The sequence below is a fragment of the Artemia franciscana genome, chromosome 12, assembly GCF_032884065.1.
Source record: "Artemia franciscana chromosome 12, ASM3288406v1, whole genome shotgun sequence".
NCBI lineage: Eukaryota > Metazoa > Arthropoda > Branchiopoda > Anostraca > Artemiidae > Artemia > Artemia franciscana.
The window spans coordinates 22,039,653-22,062,565 of record NC_088874.1 but is presented as its reverse complement, the minus strand read 5'-3'; the positions used below and the strand labels follow the sequence as shown (position 1 = coordinate 22,062,565).

General features: G+C 35.8%; 1 protein-coding gene across 2 annotated transcripts; it reads left to right on the top strand.

Annotated features, from left to right (window-relative positions):
• Window positions 1-77: 77 nt before the first annotated feature.
• Window positions 78-22,184, top strand: LOC136033859 (mitochondrial transcription rescue factor 1-like). Of its 2 annotated transcripts, none has more exons than XM_065714825.1 (4): window positions 78-239; window positions 7,064-7,215; window positions 15,831-15,970; window positions 21,798-22,184. In XM_065714825.1, the coding sequence occupies exons 1-4, from the start codon at window positions 188-190 to the stop codon at window positions 22,066-22,068; spliced, it is 615 nt and encodes a 204-aa protein (XP_065570897.1). In that variant the 5' UTR covers window positions 78-187; the 3' UTR covers window positions 22,069-22,184. The 2 variants fall into 2 exon arrangements, with proteins under 2 accessions (XP_065570897.1, XP_065570896.1); XM_065714824.1 differs by lacking the exon at window positions 78-239 and adding an exon at window positions 5,901-6,053.
• Window positions 22,185-22,913: the final 729 nt, after the last annotated feature.

Below are 22,913 nucleotides of genomic sequence, written 5' to 3'. Positions count from 1 at the left end.
CCTGAGCGTTCCAGGGGGTAATCCGAGTAGCCTCTGACGTCACGTGCGTCTCATGAAATGCTTGGATTAGTCAGACAAGTAATCGGACTAGTAAAAGAACACGGGGTAAAAGTAGTAATCTACTATCGGCAAAAATTTTAAATGGATAAATGCATGTAGGTTTCAAATAATCATCAAGAAAATCAGTATGAATATCCAAAGAAATTTCTACAGGGTCTTGAGACATGTATGGACCACAGGTAAAGTGAAACAAAATTGAAGGACCATACAATATATGTGTAATATAGGGTAGATATCAGATTGGAATTAAAGCTGGTAAGCCTGTAGGCTATGGCTATAATAGGCTTTGAACTGTTAAGAAGGAGAAGGAAAATTGTTAAGAAAAAAATTAATTCTTCATAATATGTAGCATAATAGGTAATAAGTTGGTTTCAAACTTATTATTTCATTACAAATGAACTCAAATACTTTCAGGGATTGGTCTAAAGACTAAAGTATGTCACAGGAAGGTATTTTGAAGTGCCTGCCTCTACTCCCTCCCTCTGTAAAGGGTACTGACCTTTAAATATATGTGTGCTATAAAAGTAAAACCTTGCAAAATAGATCTTCTGCTTGAGTGAAGTACAACAAAGTTGCTTTCAGCTTCGCTTAATCCTGATTTATAAGGTTTTAAAAATACACAAATGCATTCCTAATTTAAAAAAATGATATAGCTCAGAATTCTACTCATATAACAGAATTTCATTTCCAGAACATTAGCAACTTTTGGCTACTCCACTTTAATTTACTCTTCCTCCCCCTCCCTTAATGTGCACATTCATAGCACAAGCTATATATATTTCCCATGGTGTTTTGCCATGCCACATGATTAAAAGGAGAATGATCCTCTTGTTTTGACCTGTGTACCAGTGTACTGAATCAACTTTGACACAATCAAGAAACAAAATACTCATTAGGAATATAATTTAGGCTGTAGGCTGTATTGTAGTTAAGGGGCAGAGATAAAAATATAGCAAAGCTGCTGTCAAAGTGCATTAACTACAATCATTATTCATATTATGCACAAGAGTTATTTTCTTAACATGTTTCCTTCTCAACAACCCCTATTCTAGGCTTAAACCTTTGGAAAGGTTAACTTTCTGATTAAGGGTGATACTAAGATAGCTAAGAAATATATATATAGCTCTAAAATCAGAATTGCATCATGCATATAGCATTAATTTGTGTTAAAATTAAGCATTACCACCTAACTGTGCCCTCCCCCTTCCTTATGTCCAAATATACACCCTGAACTATATATTTACAATGAATTTTCCATTATTTCTACAAACTGTTAATTCATTTTGAAGAAAAGACTGACTACCAGAAAATCCAGTGCACATACACAATTCAGAGTATCTATATATATATATATAGATTGGGCAATGGCGGTGAAATATAGCCTAACTATAACACAAATGAGCAAATGTTTACTTTCATTCCCTTTGCTCTAAAGTACATATTACTGTATATAGCAAGGTTCTGATGATTGTTTTCCAGTTTAGAGCACTTGGAACAAAAGTAAACATTTGCTCACAAATGAATGTTATATTTTGATGCAAGATGAAATTTTCTATTCTAATGTATTAATATAATTAATTCTAAAGATATGTCTATTTCTTAACTATCTTAGTAGTACATCAGAAAATTTTTCTTTTAAAATTTGTGGTTTGGTGTTTCTTACTACCTTTGGCTTATGCCTCAAATCTTTGAGGACTTGTCCACAGTGTTTGGTGTCAGGCTTAGGCTACAAGGTATTTTGTTGAAGCTTGTTGTCTTATAAATTCTATAACTATCAAAATGCACAAGTATGAAAACCTGTTTTGTTTTCAACAAAAATATGCCATAGGGTTAGTTGCAATTTGAGAAGGGCATTGAAAGTATTAAGCCTTTGGATATGATTAAGCTTTTCATGTTTGTTGCTGCAGCAACAGCTACAGTTCAACTGCAGCGAAAGCAAATTCCTTATTGACTGCTGTCACATCCTCCAATGTGTTAGTGCCACTCAGTTGGAAGTTTCACAAGAAGAGCTTGGACTTTGCATCTGCAGCAAGCCATGTTAAGAATCTTCCTACTTGGCTGCAAGTCAAGCATCAGGAGAGTGAAAGCAAGTTTAGAAAAAAACACTTGAAAAGGAAACTCAAGTAGCAACTTTGCAAGGCTTAGAAATCATGAGCCCCAAGGCTAGCAAAAAAGCAAATGGTTTAGATTAATATGTTATTCAGTTCACATAAAGAATGTTAAAGGATGTCAATTTTATTACCCTGTTAGACATGATAATTTTGGAATTATAAAGTCATTTTTCCATTGAAACACTAGAAGCTTTTAAGCTCAGTATTTTTTCCCCAATAAACTTTATGAGAATGAACAAACAACAATTTGTGACTTGTCAATACAGGGCTTAGAATTAGTCCCTAAAAGTCACTTTTTGGGCTGAAGTCCTTTTTTATGCAGAAAGTCCCTCAACTCTCCCAGCAGTCCCTAAAATCCTCTATTTGGGAGCATAGTATATTTTGAAATTGGAAGTATGATATATTTGAAAGACCTACTTTAGATAGTATTGCTTCTCCACAAATCCAGTTGTACTGGTCTCTTGATAATGATGTTGCAATTAAGAAAGAAGCAACAAAAAAGTGGGAACTCTGTCTATGGCCAAAGTTCAGATAATAACAACATAGAATTAGCCTTTATGGTGGCTGGGATAAATAGGTCACATTGCCATGCCATTCAAGGATAGTGAGTAACATGGGCCTATAGGGTGGATTGGATGGATTGGTCATATAATGGTAATGTTCAAGGTAGATAATTTCCTGTGGCTTCACAAAATTAACCATACCAGTATGAATTTGTTTGAATTTACTTGTATTCCAATGGTACAAACTATACATTGTTTCCCTCTAAATGTTAGTTAATAAACTAATAGCATGTTGAGTGAGAAGAGGAGGGTGCCATGAGTAGATAATTCAGATAGCAAAAATCTCATACCCAATGTTTTTCCTGTTGTGTTTTAAACCTACATGTCTTTCAAGTCTCCCGTGGAAAGACAATGGGCAACTGCAAATTTTGTTGCTCTTGGTTAACTAAAGGAGACATGAATGGCAGAAAGATAGACATAGGGTGTATGATTGGGGATGATGAGTTTTCTTTTTACTGCAAAATATTCAGGAAAAACCCTATCTGTTACAAAAGCTTTTACATCTTGAATCAGCATGCTATGTTGGAGGAGCACAAGAAATAGGTTGCAATCCATCTCAATCTGTTACAGTTATGATTGTGTCGATCAGAAGAGCCATCAACTATCAATGGAGGTAAAACTCTTGTGGTGTTTTGTGACAAAGATGCTGCATTCAAAGCAGAAATCATCCAGGCACTCAAGTCTTAGCAAGCTTTGATGTCTTTAGCTTTATGTGATGGAATCATTTATGTCTTTGAAGTCATAATCCCAGGTAAGATACTGCCCAGGATGTTGATGAGTGTGAAGAAAGCTATGTACTTGATTACTGATGCATTTCACAAAGACTGTAAACATAATCTTATGAAGGACATGGGTGTAGCTCACTTTGTTCTTGAGTGAGATGAAACTACCAACAATAAAGGATAAAAAAAAGCAACCAACTGTTGAGATCAAATAGTGAGTTGCCATCTAATGATGTATTTCATTGGACAAGCAATTGGTGAGGACATTGTAAAAAAAAGATGATGTCATACATTAGGAGCAAGAATTTATCCCAAGAACATCTAATAATGATAGGCAACAATGGGTCTAATGTCAATAGGCATGATTGCAAATGAATGCATTGAAGAAGAAAAAATCTTAAAAGAGCTTGTGAACATTGGAACATTTAACATCAATATTGTGCATTATGCATTCATGAAAAGGCTCCAGGAATTTGGAGAGGAGCCATCAAACTTTGTAGCCATTTTGAGACATTTTTTCCTTGACTGACCTGCAAGATGTGAGGATTTTTGAGAATGCCAGAAAAGGAAAGGTGTCACATACAATAGTTTCATTCAGCATGTCTCAACAAGATGGCTGACTTTGGGTCCTGTTGTTTACTGAGCAATTGATTAATAGCTTTCACTCTTGAAGTATTTTACACATTACAGGCCATTGAAGAAACATTTGAAGAATGTCATGTTGTCAGCAAAGTACCTCAACATTGTAAGCTACCTAAAAAGAAAATATATGCTTGCAGATCTCAAATTTGTGCATTTATTCTCTGAGCTTTTTAAGAAATTCACAACAGCATTTCAGAAGAAACCCCTTGTGCATACTCTTCATACTGCTACTACTAACAACACAGCACCAAGCTGCCTGAGGCTAACATAGCTAAGCATGCTCCTCCTCCATCCCAATCTATTCAAAGCCTCCCTCTTTACGTCCTCCCAGGAAGTTCTCATTTCCTTTAAATCTTTCTTTATGATATCCTCCCACCCCAGACAAGGACAACCTGCTTTCCGTTTAGCACTAGACAGTTGGCCAAGGACAATCTTTGGCAATCTATCATCCTGCATGACAGATGCTCTTCATACTCATATGAAAAACTTACTTTTCACTGTTTTGGCAAGACTTCTGAAATTCTACATTTTCATTTCTGCTGAAGAAATTTCTACCAGTTTTCTTCAGAACTTGGACAACTATTTGTAGGATTATATTGTAGGTCAGCCAGTTCAGTTTGCATTAGATGCTCAGAAACTCACCTTGGCAGAAAGACAAGGGCTCTGTCAAAAGACATAAAGGCATTTCAAGGCAGCTGCCACACGATCAAGAAGTACCCCATCTCTTCTAATAGCCATGTTGAAGTGCTTAGGTACCTGGATCCCATGGGAAGGAAAAGAGCTAGAAGTCTATCTTTACTGGAAAACAAACACAAATGAATGTTTATTGTCAGTTTAATATACATATGCTGATATTTATTCTGTAAAATTTTAGTAATATTTGATTTATTAGTTGTAAAAGAGACACCATGAGATTTTTTTCAGTAAAAATTTATTTTGTGGAAAAAGTTTTTGTTAATTACAAGAAAAGGGGGCATCTGAAAAACAAAAACTTCCAATGGTTGATGCTATCTTGATAAAAGGCCATCAATCGCTTACAGAGAGTGGCGGCTTCAAATGATTCCATGGACAATGCCTTGGCCAAATTCCCTACTAGACAGTGCCATGAAAACATAAGAAGATTAAAAAAACGAAATAAATGAAAAAGAGTAGGCTGCAAAGGACATACAAAAGAAGAAGTTAGACCTCATAAGCAAGTTAATCAATCTCTCAAAGAAGTTCATGAGTTAGCTTGCAAGCTGAAGTCTTATGGATTGTTTTTACTTGTTTTTGAAGTTGCTTTTCTTTTTTTTTTCTTTTTCTTTAAATAAACATAACTGAAAGTTTGATCAAAAAGCAAATGAAAAAACAAACACAACTAACCCATCTCCATGGAAAATGATTTCCTCCCATGGTTCATGAATATGATTATTCTTTGGGTGACTTCACCACCGCTTCTGATTCATGAAGAAATGAATATTTTGAGCATGAATGGTAATCAAAATCCCTTCCCACTTTGGTCTCTATTGGTCCCTTTTTTTTCACCCCTAAAAAACCCTTGACAGGTCGTAAGTGCAGTTTCTAATGAGCAGGAATCATTCTGAGCACTGTCAATGTGATTCTGGTCAGCCATCAACCCCTCTCAATCAGTTTGTGAATATGCCCTGATCAGAGAAGCAACAATATAAGAACTTTGTGTCTGTTTAAGTAAAAGCAATGTAGGCAGAGGTAGGATACTAAAAACAATAGTGAAACTTCTGTAGTGCTGGTATTTTCCTGGATATCTCTGCACTCTTAAAAATCCTCATGACCCTTCCTTTTAGTATGGTATAGATGAATGGAATCTTTCAACCATCAGAAGATTAGAAAAACGGCAGAAGTAAGACTCACCAGACTTGCACTCCTCCATGTTCATTGTTATATCGTCATTAGTGTAGAAAGCATTATTGATAAGTTTGTCAACAGTTTGATAAGAGGTAATAATTGATTTCATAATATTTATATAGTTTCTGTTTCAGAGGGGCACATTAGACTTTGTTTAGAATGGGAATTTTTTGCAACAAGCTGCCCCCTCTTCCCTGAATCTTGGATTCCCCACTAGTGTTACAAAGCTACTATATTTATCCTTTGCCTATTTCTAAGGCTCAGAAGATTAGATAAATGACAGGTTTAATTTGGAGTTTTTTTGTCTGTTTTTCATTGGCTGTTTTTGAAAATAAAATCCTTTTATTTTATAGGATTTTCAGCCTTGCCAAGCCTCTTTTCCTAAACTTAAGAAATGTATTTTTAAATCTTATAAACCAGAATTAAGCAAAGATACAAGGCTGAAAACATTTTCCTTGTGCCTTTTTTGAGCAGTACATCTATTTCTTAAGCTTTTCTTTTTATAGCACAAGATTTGTAAAGGGTCACTAGCCTTTGGAACTGACCTTTGATGGCGAGTACCATCAAAGGGTTGGTTATTATTAGTGTGCCGATTCTACTTTTTGGCAGCTATTTTTAACAGACCAGACTCTGTATCTTTGCCTATACTAACATAAATAAGGTAATGTACACGTTAATGGTAGGTTACAAGTTCAGTAATTCTGTCTAATTGATAATTTGGTACTAGTGTTGTTTCATAAAAATCCAAGATCCCCCCCCTCCCCTCATGTAGTGCCTGGAAATAGTTCAAGGCTAATAACAAAAACAAAGTTTGCTTATTTCTTTGCACTTTTTTTTATTATTATTATCTCTTATCAATATACAATTCATAATGTCACTTGAAAAAAAAGAAGAAAAATTCACCAAGCTTAAAGAGAAATTTCCACACTAAGATAAAAGAAGTTGTTTGTTGCTTTTTTTTTCTAGTACAAACAAAAGTACATATAAGTAACAAGACTGTGTTAGGAACTTAACCGAATTAATTGTCACCCCGTAAAAAATAGATTATATTTTATATCTTGAATAATTTATTGTAGTTATTTGTTAATTAAATGTTTTTTAGCCAATTTACTACAAAGACCATGTATCAAAAGAAGTGTTTTCTATTATATGCAAGCACAGAGCCTTCTACAGAGGCCTTTCAGCTCTGATTCCATGCTTTCAAGCTACAAAAAATCCAAGAAGCAGAGGAAAGATACATCCAAGAATCCTGAGGTATGGTAAGGGGATTTTGGTATGTCTCTGATTTCATATTACAAAATACATTTTAAGTTTATTATTAAATTGTTTGAAGTACCTTTGCTTCAAAGCCAAATTAGATGACAATGTTCAACTGTTGAAAACACCCTCTATCTTGTCTTTTCTGTTTTTTTACTTCTTCACTGTGTCTACAAAGCATACTAATAAGGCCACCTTCATAAGGTCAAGCTATTCGCTTGGTAATTTTTTTGCTACCTAACCTCAACTCTGAATTTTTCCTACTTTGTTTGAATTACTCCTCTCTACATTTTATTTCCAAACTTATATTTTTGCCCTGAACTCTCAAAACCTCCAAAATTTGTAAATTTTACTTGTATTTATATCTTGGACTTTCAGATCATTTAAGCTAAGTCTAGGAAAGTTTCACTTTCCCATTTGATAGCATGCTGTCCCATAACCTTTGCTGTGCTCTTGTAGAAAACCCTATTTAAATGAAGATAACGCACAACCCCCTTGAGGGTTGTGCCTTGTCTACATACCAATACAAAACAAGCTACTGTCTGTACTTTTTACCTTGCGGTTGAGAGCATGCCGAACAAAGTGAGAAAAAAAACCTATCCATACTGATAGTCAAAAGGATGTATCTGCGACGTCTTGGGAAATGTAAGTTGAAACTGGAATGCTGAGGGGATGTCAAATTAAATCAAAAGACACCATGTGCATCAGATACTCAAATGATACTCTGGCCTTTAGAAGGTCTAGGTGACGTTGGCCCTTCTCCTTTTTTGGTATTTTCTGTTACTTTTAAGTTTGGCTTGTCTATTTGCTGGAATTTCTGCTCGTTTTAGGTCAAAATTTATTATAGTGATAGTGATTTCTGCTCGGTTAACTCTGAATTATTATTTCATTTCATTTCTGCTTGTGGTAGGTTTAATGCAGCTCTGTTCTTTTTTTAACTGCTTTTTTGGAAAAACTTTTGTTTTTAATTAAAGGAGTTAAGGTAGAATGTATACATTGCTTAGGAATCTTCCTTATTGATAAGGCAGCAAAAACATTCGCCCTTATACTGCTCTTCAGTTTTGACAAGCTCCATAATATTAACCGAAAAGTGAGGCAAGGATTTGTTCTGTCTTCAATCTTGTGTAATTTTGTAATTAATTAGATTGTCATTGTAATTGAGCATTATCAAGGAATAAGGACAAGCCTTTCTCTGAGAGTAAATGACTCAGATAATGCCTACGGCGTGGTCGCTGACCTATTTACCGTATCCGTCCCGAAAGGCACGGTCTATGCTTCGTGACCTATCCATTAGGGGAAGATCTGTTTGCCTTTTTAGAAGTCAACAAGGGATATTTATAAAAAAAAAAAAAAACAAGAGCTAAGAGCTCATATGGCACTTGTGACGAGGCAAGAAGAGCCAAGAGATCATATGGTATGAGCTCTAACAAAATTCTATGAATCAATAGATTGGATTTAAAAAGAAAAATAAGAGGCTTAATGCCGGTGAGGATTTAAAATAAGAGCTCTGAATAACGATGTCCTTCTAAATATCAAAATTCATTAAGATATGATCACCCACTCGTAAGTTATAAATACTTAATTTTTTCTAATTTTTCCTCTCCCTTTAGCCCCCCAGATGGTCGAATCTGGGAAAACGACTTTATCAAGTCAAATTGTGCAGCTCCCTGACACGGCTACCAATTTTCATCGTCCTAGCACGTCCAGAAGCACCAAACTCGCCAAATCACTGAACCCCTCCCCCCAACTCCCCCAAAGAGAGGGAATCCAGTATGATTCTATCAATCACGTATCAAGGACATTTGCTTATTCTATCCACCAAGCTTCATCCCGATTCCTCCACTCCAAGTGTTTTCCAAGATTTCCCCCTCCAACTCCCCCAATGTCAAAAGATCTGGTAGGGATTTGAAATAAGAGCTCTGAGACATGAATTCCTTCTAAATATCAAATTTCATTAAGATCCGATCACCTGTTCGTAAGATAAAAATACCCCAATTTTCACGTTTTCCAAGAATTTCGGTTTCCCCCTCCAACTCCACCCAATGTTACAGGATCTGGTCGGAATTTAAAATTAGAGCTTTAAAGCACAAGATCCTTCTAAATATCAAATTTCATTAAGATCTGGTCACCCTTTCGTAAGTTACAAATACCTCAATTTTCAAAATTACCCCCCCCCCCAACTCCACCAAAGACAGCAGATCCGGTCCGGTTATGCCAGTCACGTATCTTAAACGTATCCAATTACGCTTGATCCGGTTGAGATTTAAAATAAGAGATCTGGGTTACGAGATCTTTCTAAATATGAAGTTTCATGAAGATCCGATCACTTATTCTTAAGTTAAAAATACGTCATTTTTTCTTATTTTTCAGAATTACCCCCCCCCCCCCCCCATTAGAGCGGATCCGTTCCAATTATGTAAATCACATATATAAGACTTCTGCTTATTTTTCCCACCAAGTTTCATCCCGATCCCTCCAATCTAAGCGTTTTCCATGACTTTAGGTTCTCCCACCCCAAAATCCCCCCAATGTCACCAGACCCGGTCGGGGTTTAAAATTAGAGCTTTGAGACACGATATCCTTCTAAATATCAAATTTTATTGAGATCCGATCATCCGTTCGTAAGTTAAAAATACCTCATTTTTTCTAATTTTTAGAATCAACACCCCCCCCCCCTACCCCAAAGAGAGCGGATCCGTTCCGGGTATGTCAATCATGTATCTAGGACTTGTGCTTATTTTTCCCATCAAGTTTCATCCTAATCCCTCCACTCTAAGTGTTTTCCAAGATTTTAGGTTTCCCCCTCCCAACTCCCCCCAATGTCACCAGATCCGGTCGGGATTTAAAATGGTAGCTTTGACACATGATTTCCTTCCAAACATCAAATTTCGTTAAGATCTGATCAACCGTTAGTAAGTTAAAAATACTTCAATTTTTCTATTTCCCGAATTAACGGGCCCCCCACCTCCCCCCCCCCCAGATGGTTAAATCGGGAAAACGACTATTTTTAATTTAATCTGATCCGGTCCCTGATACGTCAGCCAAATTTCATCGTCCTAGCTTATCTGGAAGTGCCTAAAGTAGCAAAACCGGGATCGACAGAATTTGCGATTGCTATTTGTCACTTGGTTAACACCAAGTGCCATAAAAATAAGCTTAAATTCATGAAGCATAAATCGTGTGACCCTTGCTGTTACTTTTCCAAATAGTAACCCTTTTTCTGGATCGCATTTCCTTCTGATTTACAGCCAAGAATAAATATATAGTTTTTGACAGTGGGAATTTTGAAAAATGAATAGTAAAGTAAATTTCATGGATCATAAAATAAACATCAACAAAGGTCAGAGTTCGATCGTTCCCGTGTTCTAATTTTTCCTGTAAGCCGGATAATTAATCGTAGTTGTTTACCCTTTTTTTCACATTGCAAGTTATCACTTGATGAGCTGAATATATTCTTTGTCATTATTAATTTGAAGGAAAACTTCTGTTAAAAAAGTACTTCAGTGAAAAATAAATGCCCATATTAAAACCTATAATGAACAGAAATAAACTCATACAACAAGTAAAACCTAAAACGAACAGTAATTAAAATTAACTTCCAACTCAAGCTTCAAACGAATAGAAAATACCACTAATAAGAGTGGGATACGCCGCCTTTTAAACTCTCTAAACTGTGTCATTTGCTCTCTAATGCAAAGGATTTGTATTTTCAGCCAGATTTTTCCTCTATTGTAACATCAGCAATAAAACCACAACAAAATATTCAAAATATCCACAACAAAAGAAACGATTTTCTTTTAAGCCTAAATTCACGGCAACAAAAGGGAAATCCATGGCTAAATTCAAGCTATTACAAATGAGACTGGGACTATACACACATCCGCCTTGTCTCAAACCCTCGAAAACACGAGTGTCATTTGTGGTTTACTGAAAATAATATGTGTTTCGATCAGTGGGGTTTGAACTTGTCAAAATATCAGCAACAAAAAAGAAGAAAATTGCGATACGAATCAATATTACAGGAACGAAATAGAATTATTAGCATAATTACATTTTTGACTTTCAACTTGATTTTACTGCTTTAAACGAAAACTTTTTTTCAAATTTTTCCTTTGGGTTCTAGTTGATTCAAACACATAGAAAATTGCTGCCAAATAAAACTTTCAAAGCGAACATTGATAAAGTTTGAAGCGATGTGTTTAGTTAGCTGAAGGAGTATTTTGAGTTGACGGATCAATAAACGGTTTACAAACGAACTTTCTGTGCATCTAAAACGAATGTGTTTAAAAGGAAGAAAGTATGAATAAAAACTTACTGAATTTCAGACTAATGAAACGAATGGATGGATTTTTTGAAGGTAATGATATTCATTCCTGGAAGTGTCAGCAATTTTTAATGAAAAAGAAAAACTGTTTAAATTATATTTTTTTTCTCAGTAAAGTGCCAGTGAGGCTCTGGGCTTTTAACTGTTTAAAGGAATGGTAGCATATATACTATTAAGAAAATCTGGTTATACAAAGTGTCTTCTGATTTGCCTCACCACTTTACTGTGAATGTACTTTTAAGTTCCTAAAGGGCTTTTAACGCAAAAACTTTTAGACGGATCGAATACCTTCCCTACCCCTCCCACGCTTTAAAATATTAAAATTGGTAGCATGAGCCGCTCTTGGGATATTGTAGATGCGAGATTTTCATAACCTGAACACACACAGTGTCTATTCATTTACCTCATCCCTTTCCCTCTGTTCTCTAATTCAAAGTTTGAGGTGCACTTGGCCCATTGAGACTCCCTGGAAATTGGAATTCGATCTACAAATTATTCACGAGGTATTGCCGATACGCTATTTTGATACGTGTTGCACATTTACCGTCTTTCGATCGACCTTAACACTTCACCGTCAATAGATTTTATGTTTCACTTGGGCCATCAGTGCAAATTCTTCTATCCAGATAGGAAACGAAACCGTTTTTGTCTTCTTATCTCCTTCCCTAGACAAAGATTTGAAGTCACTGTGCCTCCCTCTTCTCAGCACTAAAACTACCAAGATATTACAGGTGTACTATTTTGATAACCTGGATACATATAGTATTTTTTATTTATCTCTACTCCCACCTCCCCTATCCGAGTCAGAATTTTAGGCCCACTTGGAATTCCAACGCCCCCTGGATGTTTCACGTTGATCCTCTAATCCATTACCTTTTTTCTATTCATTTCCATCGCAATTTTTTTAGTAAAGAGATTCTAGTTCCAAAGGACCCTGTAGAGTCAAAGCCGAAGTTAAAGATCCGCCATCCCCGCTGCAACACTTCTTGAAATATTCAACCTGATCTGCAAGGCTCTTCTCAAGATATTGCAAATACTCTGTTTTAATAACCTGGCAAAATAGTATCTTGTGATTTACCTAGCTATGAATAGATTCCAAGTCCCAAGATCGCTTTAATGCAAAGAAATTTTGATGGACCGGAGGCCAAATGTTTTTACCCTCCCCCTCCTATCTCATGCAAAATTAGAAGTCCCTATGCACTTCTCTCAAAAATATCAGAAATTTTCAACTCTATCTCTCAAGCTGCTCCCACAGTATGGAAGATATTCTGTTATGATCACCTGGATACACGCAGTCTTTCCATTTGGCTCTGCCTCCTTTCCTCAAGTCAAAATCTAAGGTCAACTTGGCCCCTGAAAGTTTCAAGTCGCTCCCCCCAAGCGGTTCCTAAGGCTTTGTAGATAACGCATTTTGAAAACAGGAGTGCATAAAGACAATCTTTTGTTTTGCTCAGGCAGGTATTTGGTTTCAGTAGCATACCATTGGAGAAATCTTGGCCTGGCAAGCGATACCGGATAGTTCCAACCTGATGAGACATGCTAGCCTTTTCTACTATTAAATAAAACAAAGGATTTTTTTTAATTGAAACTAAGGAGCAACATTAAAACCCAAAAAGAACAGAAATCAAATTCCGTATATGAAGGGTTGTCCCCACCTCAATACCTTGCCTTTTATGCTAAAGCTGTTAGCACTTTTGAAAAAGTTCTCTATTCTAATTAAACGGTCTGTGTGTTTCAGTTGCTGTTCTTAAAAAATCGGGACAAACAGTCATAACTTCAGCCTAAACAGCAAGGTATTGAGGAGGGGGCAACCCTTCATATACGAAATAATTTCTGTTCGTTTTGAGTTTTAATGTTGCTCCTTACTTTCAGTTAAAAAAAACTTGTTCTTTTTTATTTAATTTCTGTTCGTTTTTCAAATAATGCATGTAAATCTAGCTTACCCTCCATGAAATATACCCCCTTGCGGGAAATTCTCCCGTGGAGATTTTATCCAACGTAAAGTACACCCCCCCCCCCCTGCCGGTCAAGCTCCCTCCAGACAGTTCCATCCTCGCTGAAAATTCCCCTCTTCGTAAAATTTCTTACGAACGATTCAGCCTGACAAATTATCCTTAGCATACTTTCATTTGAAAAAAAACTTTAATCTCTAATCGGTTTCACGATCACTCTGGAAATGCCCCCTTGCAAAATTGAGTTGGAAAAGAGGATGTAAGATAATTAAAAAGAATTTCTTATAGGAATTCTGTCAATACTCACAGTGTAAAATTTTCTTGGAAAATTCTCCATCCCTCGAAAATTTTCCTCCCCAAGGAAGATTCTCCCAATGGAAGTCCACCCCAAGCCCAAATACCCCCCCCCCCGAAAAATGTCTGTATACTTCCCAGTAACAAACACTATACGTAAACAATAGGCAAATTTCATAACTTACAGGCCTCTTCCGTCGGACTGTGGAGCTTTTTGATCTTTCAACTATACTGAACAAAATAGCTATCTCATAATTTTGATTAGATAACTCTGGGAAATAAATGTACGTGGGAGAGGGCCAGTTCCCTCGAATCTTTTTTGTCACTTGAGAAGGGCACTAAAACCTTTGCTTTCCGTTCGAATGTGCCTTCTCCCGATCTTCTAGGGCCTTTAGTTCAATACGATCACCCCTGGGGGGGAAAACAAAACAAGAAAAACAAATAATCACGCGTCCGTGATCTGTCTTCTGGCAAAAATAGAAAAAGTTCACATTTTTGTATATAAGAGGTTGAAACTTCTACAGTAGGGTTATCAGGTACGCTTTATCTGATGGTGTTATTTTCATCAAGATTCCTTGGATTTTAGGGAGTGTTTCCCTCCTATTTGAAAAAGCAGGCAAATTTTCTCAGGCTTGTAACTTTGGATGGATAAAACTAAGTTTTATGAATTCTATATATTTCAAATCAGCATAATAAGCTGATTCTTTTGATGTATCGTTGATATCAAAATTCCGTTTTTTAGACTTTCGGTTACTATTGAGCCGAGTGACTCCTTATTTACAGTTTGTTACCACGAACTGTTTGAAAACCTGTATGTGAACAATAAGAAGTTTGCATAATTTAGGGGCATTGTCAATAGAGCTGTGGGGATCATGGTTGACTCTAATGGCGTTCTTATTCCACTTTCAGTTATTTCGAATAAAACGGTAATCTCAGAGTTTTAATTCCGATGCCATGGGGAGCTAAATAGGTGGTCAGGGGTGAACAAAGGGGACAGGATGGGGACTGGTTGGCCTCTAATCAATGTTTTCAAATATTGGCCTTTAAAAAAAAAGAAAAAAAAGGTCAAGACCTTTAAAAGGCTGCAGAAACTTCCAGTTTCTGATTGAATGAAACCTCTCTCAATTTTGTATAAGTAGACCTTCCATTGGCTGCGGAAAAATACACTAATTTGAAGGCGTATGTTCCTTTACTTGGGCAACGCTAGTGCATTGCATCTAGATGATGTTATATCTATTTATATTCAAATACTCTTTTGGTTTCAAACGTTGTTTTGCTGATGTTGCATTCCGTTTTTCATGTATATGAAATATCTACGTAATTTTGAAATGGTTAATTTTTAAGTTCTGGTTTTGATTTCAATCAAAAGACAAATGATCTACATTATGTTTTTTATAAATATTAGATAAATTCAGTATCGGATTACAACATGGCCTCTTTTTCCTCGCAGGTTTTGGAATCAAATATTATAGTATTAGCAATATTTTGCAGCATTTCTACCTTAGTGAACCTTGTAAATAATCCAAGTAACTCGTTAAGCATCTCTTTCACATTTTTCCTTTATTTTTGCTCAGTTATTGGACAATTTAAGTTTTTTCGAGGAGGGGTGTACGTAAAGAAGGCTCAAATTTACAAACTATAGTAATAATTGAAAAGAAATATATAAATCTGGTTTGTCTTTTATCGCATTAGCGTCAAAACTTATACTTAAAGATTCTGAAATTAAAAAAAGAAATTTTGAAGGAGAGAAATGCAGTTGAATTTCGTCTTGATGACCAAGATTTCCTTTTTTCAAGTGCTTTTTGCAGGTATCAAAGTAAACAAAAATTTATTTCTTGATATTAAACCAAGCAATCTAATTCCAGAGAGTGAACTTATTTTTCTCGTTTCTGAAAGACTGTTTTTCACGATATGGACATAAATTAATAATGTGTACAATCTTAGTAGAAGGAAACTTCTAAATTTATTGAAGCAGTTATATTGAATTGAAAATTAATAATTGATAAGCTGCAAGTATACAGGAATTGACTAATAAATTTCAGGACTCTGACGATGAAGCTATAGAGGAGAAACAAGATTTGTTTCATGAACATGTTGAGAAAGGAGCTAAGATTGTCAAAGGTCGTGTTTCAACACTGCGACTTGACCTAGTATTAAAGCTTGGCCTTGGAATACCTAGGAAGTAAGTGTTGAAATCCTTAATTAATTTAATACAGGTTTAATGTGGACTAAGATAATAAACTTTCAATGTTACGATAAGTGTCTACATAATGTGGTTAACTAACACGTGAACAAGTCCTTAGAAATGAGTAAAAATTTTGAGATAACCTATTTGCTCAAAATAGAACCGAAACATGTGCCTTAAAACGGAACATCACTCACACAGTGCCATGGGCATGGGTACTAGAATTTGTACTTAACCCTTTCTGCGTTTTAGTCGAAAAAATGGGTACGTTACACCTCGTTAAAACGAGAATCACGCAAAGAATTAAAATTTATATGATTAGAGATACGAATTGGTCTCATTACCACTCCCAAGCACGACCACCTTGCTCAAGCACCAACGTTTTAGTCAAAAATAGATATGTTACTACTTATTTAAACTTGAATCAAGAAGGGGGTTTCAATTTCAGTGCAAAACAAGCCAGGTCTAAGATAAAACAAGGTAAGTCCGAGCAGACTAACTCGGTGCAAAAAACAAGCTGGGGCTAAAGTGCGAAATTTTTTGGCACAGTGCAAAAAGAAGTAAATCCTGACTGTGTCAAACGAGCCTACGGCCAGGCTGCCGAAGCTTAGTGGGTTGGTGCAAAAATAATCTAAGTCCTGGTTGGTGCAAAACAAGCAAAGTCCTGATTCGGCAAAAACTGAAATATTACGATACTAGGTGCAAAAGCAACCTAAGTCCTGACTCGGTGTAAAAGTGAGGTGCGTCTCGGTGCAAAAGTCCCGACTCCATGGAAAAACAGGTTAAGTAAATGCTGCCGACTAAACCGCTGCAAAACCAAGCCAAGTCCTGTCTCGGTGCAAAAACAAGTCAAGTGCAAACTGCAGACCGAGTTGGTACAAAAAAATCGAGTTGAGTCGACGAGATAGAGATTGACATGGCCTGAACAAACGAGTTAACTCCTGTATTGGTTTAGAAGCGAGCTAAATCCTTACTCAGGGCAAAAGGGAGTCCCCATTTGATGTAAAAATGTTAATTCCTGACACAATGTAAGAACAATCATCTAAGTTAAGGATAAAAATTTTTTCGTCGCAGCACCAAAAGGGGCTAAAAGACCTATTTCAAGCTTTAGACCGACTCGTTGCAAAAATGACATTAATCCTGACTCAGTTGAAAACAACGTTAGTCCCAAATCCATGCAAGATCGAGGTGTGTCCTGACTCGGCTCAAAACAGAGTAAATCCTAAATCAATGCAAAAAAGAGCTAAGTTCTGATTCGGTGCAAAAAATAAATTACATGATGACACAATATGAAAACGAGCTGAATCCGCTCTTGGTGAAAAAACAGGCTAATACCTGTCTCGGTGCAAATACTATCTTCTAGGTCAAGGTTAAGGATTTTCTTTGTCGCCAAAAGCTGCTAGATCTAGACCTAGCGCCAAGTTCTGATTCATTTCGCTAAGAACTTAGCTCTTTTTGAGCTAATTTCTTAGCGCTAAAGAACCTTGGGTCAAGCGGACAGAGCAAATGAATTTTCTTAGGCGTATACCATTACAGACCTCCTTTCAACTTCACAGATATAGGATACAGATCAATTTGAAAAGCATTGAGAACATAGTGTGAGCCTTGCCCTTCTGTGCTTATTATATCTATTATCGGAACCAGATTCTTGTTTACGGCTGTTGCAAAAACCACTTGAACTTTAATCATACTTAATATCGAACATACTCTTAATGCTATTATATTAAAAAGCAATTTAAGTTTTTTATAAGAAAAGAAGAGTGACATTAAAACTTAAAGCGGCTAGAAATTATCCTGTATATGTAAGAATAGCTGCCCCCTCAACCCTCGCTCCTTAAGTTATAAAGTTATACTATTGTTTTCTCTTGAGTCATTCCTTAATGTAAAAATACAGTCAGTAGGTTATTGCTAGCGGTTTACTCACCATTTGCCTTCCAAATCATTTAAACTGAAAACTTTATTGTGTAAAGCAAATGCTTATTAAAAGCCCTTCCATTTTTGAAGCATTGTGAAAAGTACTTTTTGCCTCATTCCCGTCGCCCTTGTGTTAAAGCTATCGCTCTTGAAGAATTAAGGAAGTTAGTCAAACTTTAGTGATTAGAGCGGGAAGCTAATGGGTCAGCATAACGGCGCTTCGAGAAAACGGCTCATTTGATGTGCTTGCTTTTAAAAATGAAATTTCATTTTCTTGAGTAAATTGTCGTGCCTCAATAAGAAAGAAACATGGATTCCCTGAGCGCTGCTACTGCACGCTTTATTCTGCATTCACCCACATTTGTTATTATGAAAGGCTGGAATTAGAGAATGTCAACCTTCCTTACCTTTGACCTTAGTTTCTCCTGTGCCTCAAGAGGCATACTTCGGTTAGTGAAGAATCTCCTGTACGTGTACAATCGTCTCATGAGCGCGAATCAGCGTAAATATCTTGCCACTTTGAGATTACGCTTGTTTTGTTGGCACATCTGTCTCGTTCAGATGTTCTTCGAATTATTTTGTCAGCCTTCTCTTTTATCTTATGTCCTCTGGTTAGCACTGGAGAAGCATGTGGGGCAATCTGGATGCTGACATGCGAATCGCTTAGCCCAAGTATCGCCAACTTCGTTGTCTTATTTTATCAGATATGTCTTACGTAAATCGTAAGATTTGAATCAAATCGTAAGGAATCAAATCGTAAGACTTAAGAATTAGAAATTTTCCATTTTGGTCATTTTGTCCATCCAGTTAATGTTTTAACATCCTTTGCAGGCAGTGGCTTCTATAGGCAGTGAGGTGTTTCTTCTGCTCAGCTTCAAGTTTTGGGCACTCAATTGAATATGCTAAGACTGAAAGGGCGTTCATATGGAACAAAAGTAGTTTCATTTGGACTTGATGTTTAGTGGATCTAAAAAATTCTTGGAGTGCCAAGCTTGCCAAGGCTATACGAGTTGTCAGCTCTTTGCCGGAGGACAAAGTATATGATCTCTCCAAAGCAAGTGATTTCACGACAAGCCTGCAGTGGTAACTTACAGCAAAAGAACAAGAAAATTGTATCGTTGGATTCACATCTCTCAGATGTATCCATTCACTGAGCCAGAAATTTGATGTAACTGAGACTTTTTCTTGAAGAAGGATCTAGATTTGCTTGGGAAACAGGAAAATAGTCTTCAGCTAATGTTAAATTCATTTTCAATCTAAAAAACCATGAACACCGAATCTCAACAAATATTATCCAGTAGATAGATAGAGCTGAATCTCAGCTAAGGAATGATAGCAAAATAGTGTTTCGTTGATATATTAAAGCTGTAAGAGAGTAGGGAAACCCGGGTACCAAAATTTATAAGGGAAAATAAACCTTATAGCTTAACCTTAACATACCTTAACCTAAACCTTAACATGCTCTAAGATTGCTACACCTTTCCTGTTAAAATACTGTCCATAGTGGATCCAGGACTTTGAGAATTTTGTTTGTATTCAATAGATCCATGTAAAAACATTTCATGTAAATACATAAAATAGCCTGAATGGTGATCCTCTTTGCTTCGTCTCTGAACACTTAGTAAATAAATAAAAAAAACAAGTTTTTTAACTGAAAGTAAGGAGCGACATTAAAACTTGAAACGAACATAAATTACTCCCTTTATGAAAGGGGCTGTTCCCAACTCAACGTCCCGCTCTTTACGCTAAAGTTTGACTCTTTATCTCAATTCTACTTTATAAAACTGTAAATAACTTTAGCGTAAAGAGCGGGACGTTGAAGAGGGAACAGCCCCTTTCGTACACGGAGTAATTTCTGTTCGTTTTAAGTTTTAATATCGCTCCTTACTTTCAGTTAAAAAACTTGTTTGTTTTTTTTAAATTTGATTTCTGAATGTTTTTGAATTAATGCATGTTTGATTTTGGCTCTCCGCAAATGAATAATTAAAACGAAATTTGCTTATTAATTTTTTTGCTAAATGGCTTTCTCTTAGTTTTGGTCAGACGATTTTGAGAAAAAGGGTGGGGAGGATGCCTAGTTGTTCTCCAATTTTTCGGTTACTTAAAAAGGCAACTAGAATTTTTAATTTTTTAACGAACGTTTTTATTAGTAAAAAATATACGTAACTTACAAATTAACTTACGTAACGAACTTCTATATTCTTATATTTTATTATGTATATGAGGGGATTTGCCCCCTCGTTAATATCTCGCTCTTTACACTAAATCTTTAATTGTGTCCCAATTCTTTAAGATTGACCCCTGAATCACAAAGGCTGTAGAATAAATAGTTGAAATTACTAAAAAATACTTTAGCGTAAAGAGCGAGGTATTTAGGAAGAGATGAGCCCCCCATATATGTAATAATCTATGTTCCTTTCAAGTTTTAATGCTGGTCCATTCTTTCAGTGGAATAAACTTTTCATATTTATTTTGTCATTGTTTTTTTTAATAATGCTAGAAAATCCTGCGCCCCATTCATGGAATTTCTCTTCTCCCATGACGAATTCCTCCAAGGGAAGATCCTCCTACGTACCCGTGATCGGTCTTCTGGCAAAAAATACTAAGTTCCACATTTTTGTAGATAGGAGCTTGAAACTTCTACAGTAGAATTCTCTGATACGCTTAATGCGATGGTGTGATTTTCGTTAAGATCCTATAACCTTTAAGGGGTTTCCCCCTATTTTCCAAAACAAGGCAAATTTTCCCAGGCTCGTAACTTTTGATGAGTAAGACTAAATTTATGAAACTTATATATTTAAAATTAGCATAAAAATCTGATTCTTTTGATGTATCTATTAGTATCAAAATTCCGTTTTTTAGTGTTTCGTTTACTATTGAGCCGAGTCGCTCCTTACTACATTTCGTTACCACGAACTGTTTGATTGTAAAATATGTAAGCGTTTAAGCATCAAAATAGTAGCAAATAAGCCTCTGGGAAAAAGTCGAGATGTTCGTTGTTTCTTTTCAGCAAATTAAAGATAATTTTTGTAGCTATTTTTACTAAATAATTGGTGTTTAAGCAGGTTTTCCTGAAGCCTACAAGTAGAAAAATATTTACGCCAAAAAGTGGGCTTTTTTCTATTTTTGTGTTAAATGAAATTGTATTTTGAATGGGATGAGATTTAACAAAACAAAAATGTAGAAGTAATAAAAGGTTGTGCTGATTTTCCCAAGCTGATGTTTGTTCATATTTGTTCCGTCAGGCATACATCTTGCAAAAACTAATTTTCTAAAATAATGTGTATTCTTAGAAGAATCTAAAAGAGTTATATATTTTAAGACTATGGATATCTCCTAGGAAAAGATAATTAGTGAAATCGGTTCTCTTCAGTTTTATTCTTTTTTGAAGGGAAGTGAAAGCTTTTTATTCTAATTCTCTTCTTTCTTGTCGTACTTAATATCAAGATGCAAAGAAAAGAAAGAGAAAAAAAAACACTTAACGATGGAATTTTGCGCCAACTAATGCTCACACGGAATCACAAAAGGAATCTTTCAGGCCACGAATTTTACAGTTTACATGCATTTTGTCTCTAATTTTTTTTAATTTAATGCTATTTCTGGGATCATAAGTCTTCCCATATTGCAACCTTTATGTTAGGATCTTGCCTAAAGGTCATATCTGACATTTTTACATTTCTGAGATAACGGCCAAAAAAACGCTTGCTGAGCTGATCTTAGAGGTTGATCTTCAGGGCACTCTAAGCTCAATTTGATCCTCTTCATCTACATTTTTTTTGCCAATCCTCCCTTGGAGAGCAGCTTAGCAACTATGTCAGAAGTTTTGAAGTGTCAGATTCATTATTTATGCATGACAGCTAGGATTTGTTTATATTTTCTATTAATTCTTATGATTATCTTTTTTTTTCAGTAAAATTGACGAAGCTTTTTATGCCAGCCGAATTAAAGTGAATGGCCAGAAAGTGGATAAAAAAAGTAAGCAGCTTTTTTTGGGTGATACTATAGACTTAATGCTAGGACCCAGTAAAATGAACCCTGATTTCATTGACGTTGGGCGTGTTGAAATAATCGATGTTGAAGTTGATGATGACCTAGACCAAACTAAGAGAGTGATTGTTGAACTGAAAAGATGGAAAAGCCTGACTATAGAAAATATCGATGAGTGGAGAAGAGAAGAATGATTAAGTTCCTATCTTGAGTCTTATTTTACTGTAATTTTGCAAATTAAGAACAGAGATGATTAAGCAAGTTTTAATGCGATTGGATTTACAAGCAATAAAAGGACGGATAAAGCTCATGTCGTTGGCTCTGCATATCAAATCTTACAGGACCAAATATTCTTAGGATCAGTTACTTGGGTGAGAAGCTGTTTACTCTAAAAATAGTTATTAGTAAAGAGCGTCTTGTAGTAGCCTCAAGACAATATGATTCAATATTTGCCGATTGCATGATTGAAAAAAGGATTCTATGGCTGCGTAAGACATGGCTGAGCTGCATGTGGGAGGGGGATCTGTGAAGTTTTTGTGAACAAGACATTTTATTTACGGAGTGTGATCCTTAGCTCAGGCTTTGACTTTCATTCCTGCTTGGGAAATTATTAGTATCCTTGTTTTTGAATTCTTTTTTTTCAGATGTTCCGTATCTTTTTTTTCGAAGGCATCTACATCAAAGGGATTTTTCCTTCCTCATAGGAAAATCCTGGAATTTCGTATCCAAATTTAATATTGTACATATCTTACTTATAAGAATGACTGATCCATGACCAAATGGAATTATTTTTCCGAGAAGTCAATTTCCAGAAGGTAATTACTAGGTCCTTCAGAAATAATACAAGCCGGGAAATTGATCATTGCGAAATTTGCTATTACGTTATCAAACATTCAATGTGACCACGAATCCTGAAACCAAAAGTAAAAACTTTTATCAAAGTGTAGGAAATCTGTCCACAACTAAAGTGCTTTAAGATATAAATGAAGATACTTATTAGGACAAATGCTCTGAGCTTGTCTTGAATTAAGTATTGCTA

Bases quoted from the DNA above. Each gene is read 5' to 3' on its own strand.
- LOC136033859 (XM_065714824.1), top strand. From the start codon at position 5,915: ATGGAATCTTTCAACCATCAGAAGATTAGAAAAACGGCAGAAGTAAGA. The intron at 6,054-7,063 runs GTAATAATTGAT...AATGTTTTTTAG, and splicing joins TGTCAACAGTTTGATAAGAG to CCAATTTACTACAAAGACCA. The intron at 7,216-15,830 runs GTATGGTAAGGG...AATAAATTTCAG, and splicing joins ATACATCCAAGAATCCTGAG to GACTCTGACGATGAAGCTAT.